Source organism: Rutidosis leptorrhynchoides, chromosome 1 (assembly GCF_046630445.1).
Source record: "Rutidosis leptorrhynchoides isolate AG116_Rl617_1_P2 chromosome 1, CSIRO_AGI_Rlap_v1, whole genome shotgun sequence".
Taxonomy (NCBI): domain Eukaryota; kingdom Viridiplantae; phylum Streptophyta; class Magnoliopsida; order Asterales; family Asteraceae; genus Rutidosis; species Rutidosis leptorrhynchoides.
The window spans coordinates 415,373,663-415,387,493 of NC_092333.1; the positions used below are offsets into that span (position 1 = coordinate 415,373,663).

The 13,831-nt window shown below is 32.3% G+C and overlaps 1 protein-coding gene across 5 annotated transcripts; it reads right to left on the reverse strand.

The window, feature by feature from the left end:
- Window positions 1-9,092: 9,092 nt before the first annotated feature.
- Window positions 9,093-13,269, reverse strand: LOC139871936 (uncharacterized). Of its 5 annotated transcripts, none has more exons than XR_011766811.1 (11): window positions 13,186-13,264; window positions 12,408-12,486; window positions 12,175-12,316; window positions 11,832-12,102; window positions 11,684-11,756; window positions 10,907-11,599; window positions 10,350-10,431; window positions 10,179-10,278; window positions 9,875-10,032; window positions 9,497-9,777; window positions 9,093-9,410 (listed from the first exon to the last, which is right to left on the reverse strand). XR_011766811.1 is itself a non-coding variant. In XM_071859706.1 (6 exons), the coding sequence occupies exons 3-6, from the start codon at window positions 12,190-12,192 to the stop codon at window positions 11,431-11,433; spliced, it is 531 nt and encodes a 176-aa protein (XP_071715807.1). In that variant the 5' UTR covers window positions 12,193-12,316; window positions 12,408-12,486; window positions 13,186-13,264; the 3' UTR covers window positions 10,442-11,430. The 5 variants fall into 5 exon arrangements, 1 of the variants encoding a protein (XP_071715807.1); XR_011766812.1 differs by having other exon boundaries at window positions 9,094-9,410; window positions 9,497-9,763; window positions 12,430-12,486; window positions 13,186-13,269; XR_011766809.1 differs by having other exon boundaries at window positions 9,094-9,410; window positions 9,497-9,763.
- Between the last annotated feature and the right edge of the window lie 562 nt (window positions 13,270-13,831).

Consider the following 13,831-nt stretch of genomic DNA (forward strand, 5'->3'; position numbering starts at 1 on the left):
ATAACGTAGATTATCAAGTAATCATAATCTAAAAGATAATGTTTTACACACGAACATTACATATTGGTTTACAATAATATTATACATCGATTTAAATCTCCGAATGCAGTTTTTAAACAATATATTACAAGCATGCTGACTCATATTCTTGTCCTTAAATTAGCATGCAACAGTGGAAGCTCTTAACAATCACCTGAGAATAAAAATGCTTAAAAAGTCAACAAAAATGTTGGTGAGTTATAGGTTTAACCTATATATTTATCAAATTATATTAATAGACCACACGATTTCATATTTTCATTTCTCATAAACAACATGCATGCATAATAGCAATCTACATAAAAATCATTCATATGGTGAACACCTGGTAACCGACATTAACAAGATGTATATAGAATATCCCCCTCATTCCGGGACATCCTTCGGACATGATAATTTCGAAGTACTAAAGCATCCGCTACAACGGATGGGGTTTGTTGGGCCCAATAGATCTTTCTTTAGGATTCGCGTCAATTAGTAGACTGGTTTACTAATTCTTAGGCTACCAAGCAAAAAGGGGCATATTAGGCTTCGATCATTCAACCATAGAAAGTAGTTTCACGTACTTGTGTCTATTTTGTAAAACATTTATAAAACTGCATGTATTCTCATCCCAAAAATATTATATTTTAAAAGTGGGACTATAACTCACTTTCACAGATTTTTCCTTCGTCGGGAAATAAGACTTGGCCACGGGTCGATTCACGAACTTATAACAAATATGTACATATATATCAAAGTATGATCGAAATATATGCATAACATTTTTTATTACGTTTTAATGATTTAAGTTTATTAAGTTAGCTGTCCAACGTTAGTAGCCTACAACTAGTTGTCCACAGTTAGCAGTACAGAAATAAATTAATATAAATTATCTTGGATCAATTCACGACCCAGTGTATACAAGCCTCAGGCTAGATCACAACTCAAAGTATATATATTTTTGGAATCAACCTCAACCCTGTATAGCGAACTCGAGCATTACAGCATATAGAGTGTCTATGGTTGTTCCAAATAATATATATAGATGGGTCGATATGATATGTCAAAACATTGTATTCGTGTCTATGGTATCTCAAGATTACATAATATATGTTAGAGTACATGTATAATACAATATAAGTTAGCTAGGATATGATTAGTATAGATTTGTTACAATTTTCACGTAGCTAAAACTAGTAAAAATATCCAATTTTGTTTTACCCATAAATTCTTCGTTTTAAATCCGTTTTGAGTGATTCAAATTGCTATGGTTTCATAATGAACTGAAATTTATGAAATTAAACAGAAAAATTATAAGTTTATAGTCAGAAATATAGGTTACAAGTCAATTTTGTAAGAGGTAGTCATTTCAGTTGAAAGAACGACGTCTTGATGACCATTTTGAAAAACATACTTCCACTTTGAGTTTAACCATGTTTTTTGGATATAGTTTCATGTTCATAAGAAAAATCATTTTCCCAAAAGAACAACTTTTAAATCAAAGGTTATAATAGTTTTTAATTATCTAACCCAAAACAGCCACCGGTTTCACTACGACGACATATGTCCGGTTTTACGGTGTTCTTCGTGTTTCCAAGTTTTAAATCATTAAGTTAGTATATCATATAGATATAGAACATGTATTTAGTTGAATTTAAAAGTCAAGTTAGAAGGATTAACTTTGTTTGCAAACAAGTTTAGAATTAACTAAACTATGTTCTAGTGATTACAAGTTTAGATCTTCGAATAAGATAGTTATATATATATGAATCGAATGATGTTATGAATATCATTACTACCTCAAATTTAGTAGGTAATCCTACTGGAAGTGACAAGAAATGATCTAGCTTCAAAGGATCTTGAATGGCTTGAAAGTTCTTGAAGTAGAATCATGACACGAAAATAAGTTCAAGTAAGATTTTCTACTCGAATTAAGATAGTTATAGTTATAGAAATTGAATCAAAGTTTGAATATGAGTGTTACCTTGAATTAGAATGATAACCTACTGTAAGTAACAAAGGTTCCTTGATCTTAGATGATTACTTGGAATGGATTAGAAAGCTTGGAAGTATACTTCCAAACTTGAAAGTATTCTTCATTTTATGAAACTAGAACTTAAAGAATTTATGAAGAACACTTAGAACTTGAAGATAGAACTTGAGAGAGATTAATTAGATGAAGAAAATTGAAGAATGAAAGTGTTTGTAGGTATTTTTGGTCATGAATCATGGATGGGATTTAAAGGAAATTCTAGTTTGTATTTTAGTTTAATAATTCATGATATGAAACATGTAACTTGTTTTCTAGTTAGATATTTGGTATTAGATGACAAAGCTTTGAGTCCCACATGTTATTAATCATTTAGGCTGCTAAAGAGCAGATTTTTATGTATATATAACAATAGTATATACATCTAGGAGCTGTGTATTGTACGAGTACGAATACGGGTGCATATGAGTAGAATTGTTGATGAAAATGAATGAGAATGTAAATGTAAGCATTTTTATTAAGTATAAGTACTTTGGTATGAGTCATGAAGTTTTTTAAAATTGTACTAATACATCTTAATGTACTACATGTATATACATTTTAACTGAGTCATTAAGTCATCGTTAGTCGTTACATGTAAGTGTTGTTTTGAAACCTTTAAGTTAACGATCTCATTTAATGTTGTTAACCCAATGTTTATTATATATAATGAGATGTTAAATTATTACATTATAGTGATATTATGATGTATGAATATATCTTAATGTGATATATATACATTAAAATGTCGTTACAACGATAATTGTAACATATATGTCTCATTTCGAAATTCTTAAGTTAGTAGTCTTGTTTTACATATGTAGTTCATTGTTAACATACTTAATGATATATATAATTATCATTTTATCATGTTAAATATAGTGTAACAATATCTTAATATGATACAAATGTATTTAATTAGACGTTGTTATAACGATAATCGTTATACATATCGTTTCGAGTTTCTTAACTTAGTAGTCTCATTATTATGTATATAACTCATTGTTAATATACGTAATGAGATATTTACTTATCATAATATCATGTTAACTATATATATATATATATATATATATATATATATATATATATATATATATATATATATATATATATATATATATATATATATATATATCCATATACATATATATCATCATATAGCTTTTACAAGTTTTAACGTTCGTGAATCGCCGGTCAACTTGGGTGGTCGATTGTCTACATAAAATTCATTTCAATTAATCAAGTCTTAACAAGTTTGATTGCTTAACATGTTAGAAACATTTATTCATGTAAATATTAATCTCATATAATATATAATCATGGAAAAGTTCGGGTCACTACAACCGAGAGTTAAACAAACTTACCATCAAGAACCGTTATCCACTACCGAGAATTGATGACTTATTTGATCAACTACAAGGTTCGTCTATTTATTCGAAGATTGATTTATGTTTCAGGTATCATCAAATGCGGGTGAAGGAGGATGATATTCCAAAGACTGCTTTTAGAACTCGTTACGGTCATTATGAGTTTATGGTTATGCCGTTTGGATTGACTAACGCACTAGCTGTGTTCATGGACCTCATGAACCGAGTGTGTGGACCATATCTTGAAAAGTTTATTATTGTTTTCATTGATGACATACTTATTTACTCAAAGAATGATCAAGAGCACGAAGAACATTCGAGAAAAGTGCTAGAATTGTTGAGGAATGAAAAATTGTACGCTAAATTTTCAAAGTGTGCATTTTAGTTGAAAGAAGTTCAATTCCTCGGTCTTATAGTGAGCAAAGAAGGTATTCAAGTTGATCCGGCAAAGATTGAAACCGATGAGAAGTGGGAAACACCGAAAACTCCTACGCAGATACGCCAATTTTTAGGATTGGCTGGTTACTACAGAAGATTCATCCAAGATTTTCCAAAATAGCAAAACCCTTGACTGCATTAACGCATAAAGGGAAGAAATTTGAATGGAAGGATGAACAAGAGAAAGCGTTTCAGTTGTTGAAGAAAAAGTTAACTACAGCACCTATATTGTCATTGCTTGAAGGGAATGATGATTTTGTGATATATTGTGACGCCTCAAAGCAAGGCCTCGGTTGTGTATTGATGCAACGAATGAAGGTGATTGCCTATGCGTCCAGACAATTGAAGAATCACGAGTAAAATTATACGACTCATGATTTGGAATTGGGTGTTGTTGTTTTTGCATTAAAGACTTGGAGGCACTACTTATATGGGGTCAAAAAATATTATATATACCGACCACAAGAGTCTCCAACATATATTTGATCAGAAACAACTGAACATGAGGCAGCGTAGGTGGATTGAGTTGTTGAATGATTACGATTTTGAGATTCGTTACCACCCGGGGAAGGTGAATGTGGTAGCCGACGCTTTAAGTAGAAAGGACAGAGAACCTATGCGGGTAAAAGCTATGAATATAATTATTCGTACTAACCTTACTACTAAAATAAAGGAGGCGCAACAGGGAGTTTTAAAAGAGGGAAATTTGAAGAATGAAATACCCAAAGGATCGGAGAAACATCTTAATGTTCGGGAAGACGGAACCCGATATAGGGCTGAAAGAATTTGGGTACCAAAGTTTGGAGATATGAGAGAAATGGTACTTAGGGAAGTACATAAAACCAGATATTCAATACATCCCATAGCGGGAAAGATGTACAAAGATCTCAAGAAATATTTTTGGTGGCTGGGTATGAAAGCCGATATTGCTAAATACGTAGGAGAATGTTTGACGTGTTCTAAGGTAAAAGCTGAACATCAGAAACCATCAGGTCTACTTCAACAACCTAAAATCTCGGAGTGGAAATGGGAAAACATTACCATGGATTTTATTACTAAATTGCCAAGGTCTGCAAGTGGTTATGATACTATTTGGGTAATAGTCGATCGTCTCACCAAATCAGCACACTTTCTACCAATGCGAGAAGATGATAAAATGGAAAAGTTAGCAAGACTATACTTGAAGGAAGTCGTCTCCAGACACGGAATACCAATCTCTATTATCTCTGATAGGGACGGTAGATTTGTTTCAAGGTTTTGGCAAACGTTACAACAAGCATTGGGAACTCGTCTAGATATGAGTACTGCCTATCATCCACAAACCGAAGGGCAGAGTGAAAAGACGATACAGACTCTTGAAGACATGCTACGAGCATGTGTTATTGATTTTGGAAATAGTTGGGATCGACATCTACCGTTTGCATAATTTTCCTACAACAACAGTTACCACTCGAGTATTGAGATGGCACCGTTTGAGGCACTTTATGGCAGAAAGTGCATGTCTCCGATTTGTTGGAATGAGGTGGGGGATAGACAAATTACGGGTCCGGAGATAATCCAAGAAATGACCGAGAAAATTATTCAAATTCAACAACGGTTGAAAACCGCCCAGAGTCGACAAAAGAGCTACGCAGACAGTAAAAGAAAAGATATAGAATTTGATATTGGAAAGATGGTCATGCTTAAGGTTTCACCTTGTAAAGGCGTTGTTCGATTTGGTAAACAGAGGAAACTAAATCCAAGGTACATTGGACCATTTAAAATTATAGATCATGTCGGACCAGTAGCTTACCGACTTGAATTACCTCAATAACTCGCCTGCGTACATGATACTTTTCACGTATCGAATCTGAAGAAATGCTTAGCCAAAGAAGATCTCACTATTCCTTTAGACGAAATCCAAATCAATGAAAAACTTCAATTCATTGAAGAACCCGTCGAAATAATGGATCGTGAGGTTAAAAGATTTTAGCAAAATAAAATACCAATCATTAGGGTTCGATGAAATGCTCGTAGAGGACCCAAGTTCACCTGGGAACATGAAGATCAGATGAAGAAGAAATACCCACACTTATTTTCACATGATACGTCAACACCTCCAACTGCTTAAAATTTCGGGGCGAAATTTATTTAACGGGTAGGTACTGTAGTGACCCAAACTTTTTAATTATTATATATTATATGAGATTAATATTTACATGAATAAATGTTTCCAATATGTTAAGCAATCAAACTTGTTAAGAATTGATTATTTGAAACGGTTTTTGTGTTAACGTTTGACCACCCAGTTTGTCTGATGATTCACGAACGTTATAACTTGTATATGACATGATATTATATATATGAATATATATATATATTTAACATGATGAAATGATAATTAAAGTATCTCATTATGTATATTAACAATGAACCTTATACATAAAACAAGACTACTAACTTAAGAAATTCAAAACGATATCTATACGTAACGATTATCGTTGTAATAACGTCTTAATATTTATATATCATATTAAGATATATTAGTACATCATGTTATCATTATAATGTAATAATTTAACATCTCATTAAATATAATAACAATGGGATTAATTACATTTAAAGAAATCGTTAACTTAAAGATTTCGAAACAACACTTACATGTAACAACTAACGATGACTTAACGACTCAGTTAAAATGCATATACATATAGTGTATTAAGATGTATTAGTATACTTTGGAAAGACTTCATGACACATATCAAAGTACTTCTACTTAACAAAAATGCTTACAATTACATTCTCATTCATTTTCATCAACAATTCCACTCGTATGCACCCGTATTCGTACTCGTACAATACACAGCTCCTAGATATACATACTATTAGTATATACACTTCAATGATCAGCTCTTAGAAGCCCTTAATGATTCATCAAACATGTGGGAACCATTCTTTGTAATCTAGTATGAATTATTTAGCAAGATTACAAAAATATTATTAATCATTCATAACTTATTTACAAGAAAACAAACTTACATATCCTTTATATCTAATACATATATCATGACCTAAAACACATACAAACACCTTCATTCTTCAATTTTCTTCATCTAATTGAACTCTCTCAAGTTCTATCTTCAAGTTCTATGTGTTCTTCCTAAATTCTATAAGTTCTAGTTTCATAAAATCAAGAATACTTTGAAGTTTGCAAGTATACTTCCAAGCTTTCTAATCCATTCCAAGTAATCATCTAAGATCAAGAAACCTTTGTTACTTATAGTAGGTTATCATTCTAATTCAAGGTAATACTCATATTCAAACTTTGATTCAATTTCTATAACTATAACTATCTTAATTCGAGTAGAAAATCTTACTTGAACTTGTTTTTGTGTCATGATTCTACTTCAAGAACTTCCAAGCCATCCAAGATCCTTTGAAGCTCTAGATTATTTCTTGTTATTTTCAGTAGGTACGTAAATTTTATAACAAATCCATACTAACCATAACTTAACTAACTTATATTGTATTATACATGTCTTGATAGACCAGAGACACGTATACAATGTTTTGACATATCATATCAACGTCATCTATATATATTATTTGGAATAATCATAGACACTCTATATGCGGTAATGATCGAGTTAGCTATACAGGGTTGAGGTTGATTCTAAAATAATATATATACTTTGAGTTGTGATCGAGTCTGAGATTGTATGCACTGGGTCGTGAATTGATTCGAGAAATTATATTGATTTATTTCTGTACTACTAACTATGGACAATTAATTGTGAACTACTAACATTGGACTGCTAACTTAACAGCTTAAATCGTTAAATAACGTAAATAAAATATGTTGTGAATATATTTCGATCATACTTTGATATATATGTATATATTTGTTATAGGTTCGTGAATTGACCAGTGGCCAAGTGTTATTTTCCGACGAAGGAAAAATTTGTGAAAGTGAGTTATAGTCCCACTTTTAAAATCTAATATTTTTGGGATGAGAATACATGCAGTTTTATAAATGTTTTACAAAATAGACACAAGTACGCGAAACTACATTCTATGGTTGGATTATCGAAATCGAATATCGCCCTTCAAGTCTGGTAACCTAAGAATTAGGGAAATGGCCCCTAATTGACGCGAATCCTAAAGATAGACCTATTGGGCCTAACAACCCCCATTCATGTCTATGGATGGCTTTAGTACTTCGAGATTATTATTATACAGACGACGATGTCTGTGGGGATATTCTATGCATTATGGTTAATGCCGGTTACCAGTTGTTCAATCCATATGAATGATTTTTATGCAGATGGATATATGCATGCATGATGTTTATGAGAAATGGAAATATGAAATCTTGTGGTCTATTATTACGATTTGATAAATATATAGGCTAAACCTATAACTCACCAACATTTTTGTTGACGTTTAAAGCATGTTTATTATCAGGTGATTATTAAGAGTTTCCGCTGTTGCATGCTAATTTAAGGACAAGAATTGGAGTCAGCATGCTTGTAATATATTGTTTAAAAACTGCATTCGGAGATTTAAATCGATGTGTAATATTATTGTAAACCATTATGTAATGTTCGTGTGTAAAACGTTATCTTTTAGATTATCATTACTTGATAATCTACGTTATAGTTTTAAACCTTTATCGATAAAATAAAGGTTATGGTTTGTTTTAAAAACGAAAGCAGTCTTTGATAAACGTCTCATATAGAGGTCAAAACCTCGCAACGAAATTAATTAATATGAAACGTTTATAATCGATATGAACGGGACATTTTAGGATGAGATTTGAATTTATAGTGGTGGTGGTGTGCATGGTGGCCGACGGTTTGGGAGACATGGGGGGGGGGACCATTTTGCTTTTGCATGGTGGTGGTACAAAGGTGGTGCTTGTATGTTGGGATCCCATGCAATAAAGTGTAGGAAATGGTACACAAATATGCTAGTATGTTGGCTTATCTTAATGGGTTTTGTCCTACATATTAATGGGTCATAAGTCCATTAAAGTTGGGCTAACTTAAAAGTCCATTAGCTAAAGTAGGGTGGGCCTTAGTCCATTAAGGTAAAAAGTCCATTAAGACTAACTAGTGTGCATTAGTAAAACATTAAGCGTAATTAAGCAACCAATAAGCCAAGTAATTGTCATTAGAAAATAACAATTAGTTTTAAGTAGTCATAATACTCCAATTATGACAAAAGTTTAACGTGTACAAAGTTCGTAGCTCGTTTTAAACGACAAGTAACGGTCGTAAAAGCATTCGAGGATCAAGTTAAGTGATTAAGCACTTAATAACACGTTGTAAGGTATTAACGAAAGTAATTAACATGAATAATGATCCCAGAATATAATATAGCTCAGTACGCACAAATACGCAGTTTCGTGAAAATAAAAAGCAAAAATATAAGTCGAAAAAGGTTGGATCGTTACATGTCCTCTGTTTGTTGATGAATTACTATCTGAACAACTACCGATGTCATTGTTTCTGAATCATTAACATCATTAATTTCATCTGCTGGTATATTTGTGAGTAACATTTGAGGTGTTTCTGTGAAGAAACAATATATGTTAGTCTTATATGTTGTTTAGTTGATTTTTTTGTTTTATTTTTTATTTTTTAATGTATGTGTTTACCTGATGACGGTGTCGTGTTCGTGACATCTGCTTGCTGACTAACTGTTTCAATGATCGCTTCACCGAAAAACTCGTAGCTTGATGATGTGGACTTTGGATTGAACCGGATATTGAACACATGTTTTTTTTTCTCGATTTCTTTTAGCGAAGGCGGTATCGCTTTTCGATTTTTGTGGCCCATCTCTAGAATCAACTACTTACAGGTGTGACCAACTAACGAATCTCTTTTTTTCCGCATGAAGGTGATGCCTGCTGTTGTGTTGCCGTCTGTCACGATAACTCTGAATGAATAATTGACAGGATTTTTTTTTAATTTGTAATCTATTACATTATATTGTTATAAACAATGAAATGTTTATATATGGCATTTAGAGTTACCAGTAAAGAGGCTCATCCAGTCCTCCGTCCTTTACCCACAACATTGGCTGGTCAACTTCGTTAGCAACTTTGGCTTTGCATTCTGGACATGCTATGTAAAACCACGACTTCGTTTTGTCTACTCTCTCAACGGTGCATTCACATCTAAAAACATGGTACTAAGAAACAAAAAATATCAAAAGATCTATAAGTAAAGGACAATAATATAAAAAATAACAAAAGATAAACATAACATATACAGTGATTATGATAGAGTTTTATATGTCTATAAGATTCTAAAATGATATTTTTATGAGTTGCATACCTTGTGGTTTTGAGGGTTTACAGTTGCTAACTTAGACAAAGTTTGTGTGCTGTTGTTTTCAAGAATTAAAGGTGGTGCCTCCGCTGGTGGTTGTTTGTAGCTGCATTCAAATCATAATTGTAGTAATTTATCGATAGTAATGTAGAGTTGTATGAAAGTGGTAGTACTAACTCATCGATATATTCGTGATACTCGCTGATGTCTGGATTGAAGTAGTAATCGGTTGCATCAATTCCTTTCAGCTGCAGTTGTTCTGAAAAATTTGAAACCTTTTTTTATTAGTATTTTTCTTTTTAAGTTTAAATATTCAAAGTGTAAATTCTTTTTTTTGCTTCTTATTTCATTTCTTACTTGAGAAATAGTTTGCCCAACAGGAGCTGACAACTAGGGGTGTTCATAATATCCGAATCCGAATCCGCCATCCGAATAATCCGAAAATCCGATCCAAAAATATCCAAAAAATCGGATATCCGAATTTTCGAATATCCGAAAATCGGATATCCGAATTTTCGGATTCGGGTTTCGGATAGCACTTTTCAAAATTTTCGGATATTTGGATATCCGGTATCCGAAAATATATATAACAATAATAAAATGATATATATGAAATATATAATTATAATGAGGCCTTGGGCCATTGGCCCGTGAATTTAAAAGAGAATAAGGCCAGATGTGTAATTATATCGGTTTACAAACCTAAATCTGACTTCACGAATTCAGAAACTCACATTATATTTCGACTTCATAATGCGACGGTGGTACCTGACCTGCTGCGTAATTGGTATCCAAATCTTGTCTCAGTCGCTGTTGGGTATAAATTAGATTAAGAATTAATTTCCTTAAGTTTCAATACATGTTGTTGATATCGTAATTGGTACCTGCTCCTCCTATTTAGTTGTTGGTCCCTGGTATTGTTTATTATTTTCTTTCAATTCTATTCCTACTGTATCAATTCATTCAATTCTTGTAATATATGGTGTGTATCTTGCATATAATTTATATGACGAATAAAAGTTGTTGTTTTACTTAAAAAATTACTTTAGTTTTATTACGTGGTTTTCAGTATTTGTTTTTAATCATGTTCTTTTTTCATTGAAAACAGTGGTGCAATATCTTCATGAACAATTGATGATCTGTAAGAGCATGGATGTATTTTTATATGAATAATTGTAGATCTCAAATTAAAATTTTGGAAGTTCGGATATTCGGTTAATCCGATATCCGAATCCGAAATTTCGGATGGCCAAAACCACTATCCGAATTTTCGGACATCCGAAATTCGGATATCTGAATTTTCGGATATCCGGTTTTGAACACCCCTACTGACAACAATTATGACTGGTTTTTCACTGTCGTTGTAGCTGGAAACATCAAAGTTCTTTCCTTGCTCGTTCCACAGTAGTAACAAAATGATTTGATTCCTGACATTTACTTATTAATTCAGTTAGTAGTATTGTATGTTTTAAATGTGTGCTATATATTTTTGTATTGTTTCTATTTTTTACCTTTGGTCTGCTATGTTAATAACTCGCCTTCCTCCTCGAAAATCCCCAACATGATGTATGCGGCCAATATAATCTTCAAGACATAAATATTTGTTAATAAATTATTAGTATCAAATTTTATAGAATGTGTACTGATAGATGAAGGTACCTGTGAGGATGGGAGTTCTACGTGTTGCTCTGTGCTGTACAACTTCATAGTTGACAAAGTTAAAGTGATGGTTTGGGAATCCTTCTAGTGGTATTAGTTCAAATTTGGTAAATGAACCTAGTTCTATAGTCATCGCAGTAGGTAATGTTCGTTGCCAATTTTCGGTTTTTTTACAGGTAAAACCATAAATTTTGTATGTGGCATTAAGTTGTAGAGTTCTACTGAGAGTGCGATACTCGTAGTAGTCTACGTATCCTTGTATGACGTTTCCCTATAATATAATAATGATGTGTGTCATTCATTTATTTAATTTTTTTATGTTGTATTGTTCACATTACATTACCTGTTTATCTAGGAGCATGCATAGTTGGTTCGGTGTACGACTGCGATAATCTGTAGCAATCCAAGTTCTCTAAACCCTTACTTCCAATGTTTGCTTTGTTGCCCCTGGGGTTAAGTTTTTGATTGTTGTGACAGCTGTTATGCTGCATAAGTTATGTTTGGTAGTTAATATGAATTGTTAGTTTGCATAGTTCATAGCTTTTATGTAACTGGTAAGTAGTTGCATGTACTAACCTTAAAGAAGAGCTCGTTTCACCTTCATGATCCATTTCTGTCAAAGGCGGTTGTGACATTACGTTCGTGGTATAATTGACTGCAACATACCAATGTAGACCGATATAAAAAAATCAAACAACAAAACTTTTGTAATATTAATGTAAGTAAAGTGATTAATGAAAAGTAATCTAATAAGTACTTAAAGCAGCCTAATAAAAACTCTTGTTATTGTTCTGGTGCAATCTCATAAAGTTTAACAATAACTACAATGGCTAACAAAGGTAAATTCGAATTTCAGTCGAAATATACGTCTAATGGCACATAAATGTATTAATTATCGAAGTTGTGTAAGTATTTACTATATGGAAAGGAAGTAATAAAAAAATTAGAGATATAAAGCTAATTTGCCGATGAAGTTTCTACTGGTCAAAGGTATATCATATTGTATAAATTAAGTACAGTCAAGCAATAAAAGAAATGGTCAATGTGTTAGTTGTCCTCTATGGTAACATGCATGTTTAGATCGAACATAAAATTAACAACATTTATTACCCTAAGTAGATCATATACTATAAATTATTTACAATAAAGCAAGAGAAAGTTGGAGAATGTGCTAGTTCTCTTTTACAGTAACAGGCATGTTCAGATTGGAGATGATAGTTTGAGCAAGATGAACAACATTTGTTAATTTGTTGTTTTTGGTTATATAAAAGATATTGGAACCATAGTAAACCCTTGTGTGTTATAGAGATGGATTAATAGTTATAGAGAATAGAGATTAAGGATTATGAGTTACCTGTTGAAGATATTCTTTCTTCTTTGTAGTTCTTGTTGTCAGAATGAAGCATAATAGATGTGGTTGTTGGAATGAGATTTATGTGTTTATTAGAGACTTAAAGGAAGACATATGGTCATGACGTAGTTTGACGCGTGTACTTCCATTAACGTTTTGTTTGTTTTGGGCTAGTTTTATATCTAATATGGCCAAAATAGACGGTTTTATTTGTGCGGTGTCGTTAGGTCGCAACACGTCAGAAGGAGGTAATGGTTTTAAATTTATTTGTGCGGTGTCGTTAGCCACTAGAAGGAGGTAATGGTTTTAAATTTATATTTAGCGGGGCCTAAATCGTACTACTCCTTATTATGAGTAAGGGAAGTATGACCTAGGGTCGTATTTTTAAGATATCAGTAGAATCGAACCTATAGTTAAAGCTTAAGATACTTATAAGGTGAAGGAGTAGTGATTTGTTACCTAATTTTGGGTTTTCTAGTTTATAAGAATAAGTAAAGTAATTGCAATAAAATTTGTAATTCAGATGAGGTTAAAACAAGCGCATACTATGATTTCTCCAGTTACTTTACCGAGATTATGGAATGCTGGCTCATGAATAGGTAGTGACCTTATATTCATTAGACTAGTCCTTGACGCCCCTGTCATAAGA

Bases quoted from the DNA above. Each gene is read 5' to 3' on its own strand.
- LOC139871936 (XM_071859706.1), bottom strand. The intron at 11,757-11,831 runs GTACCTTCATCT...TATGTCTTGAAG, and splicing joins TAGAACTCCCATCCTCACAG to ATTATATTGGCCGCATACAT. The intron at 11,600-11,683 runs GTAAAAAATAGA...AGTAAATGTCAG, and splicing joins ATTAACATAGCAGACCAAAG to GAATCAAATCATTTTGTTAC.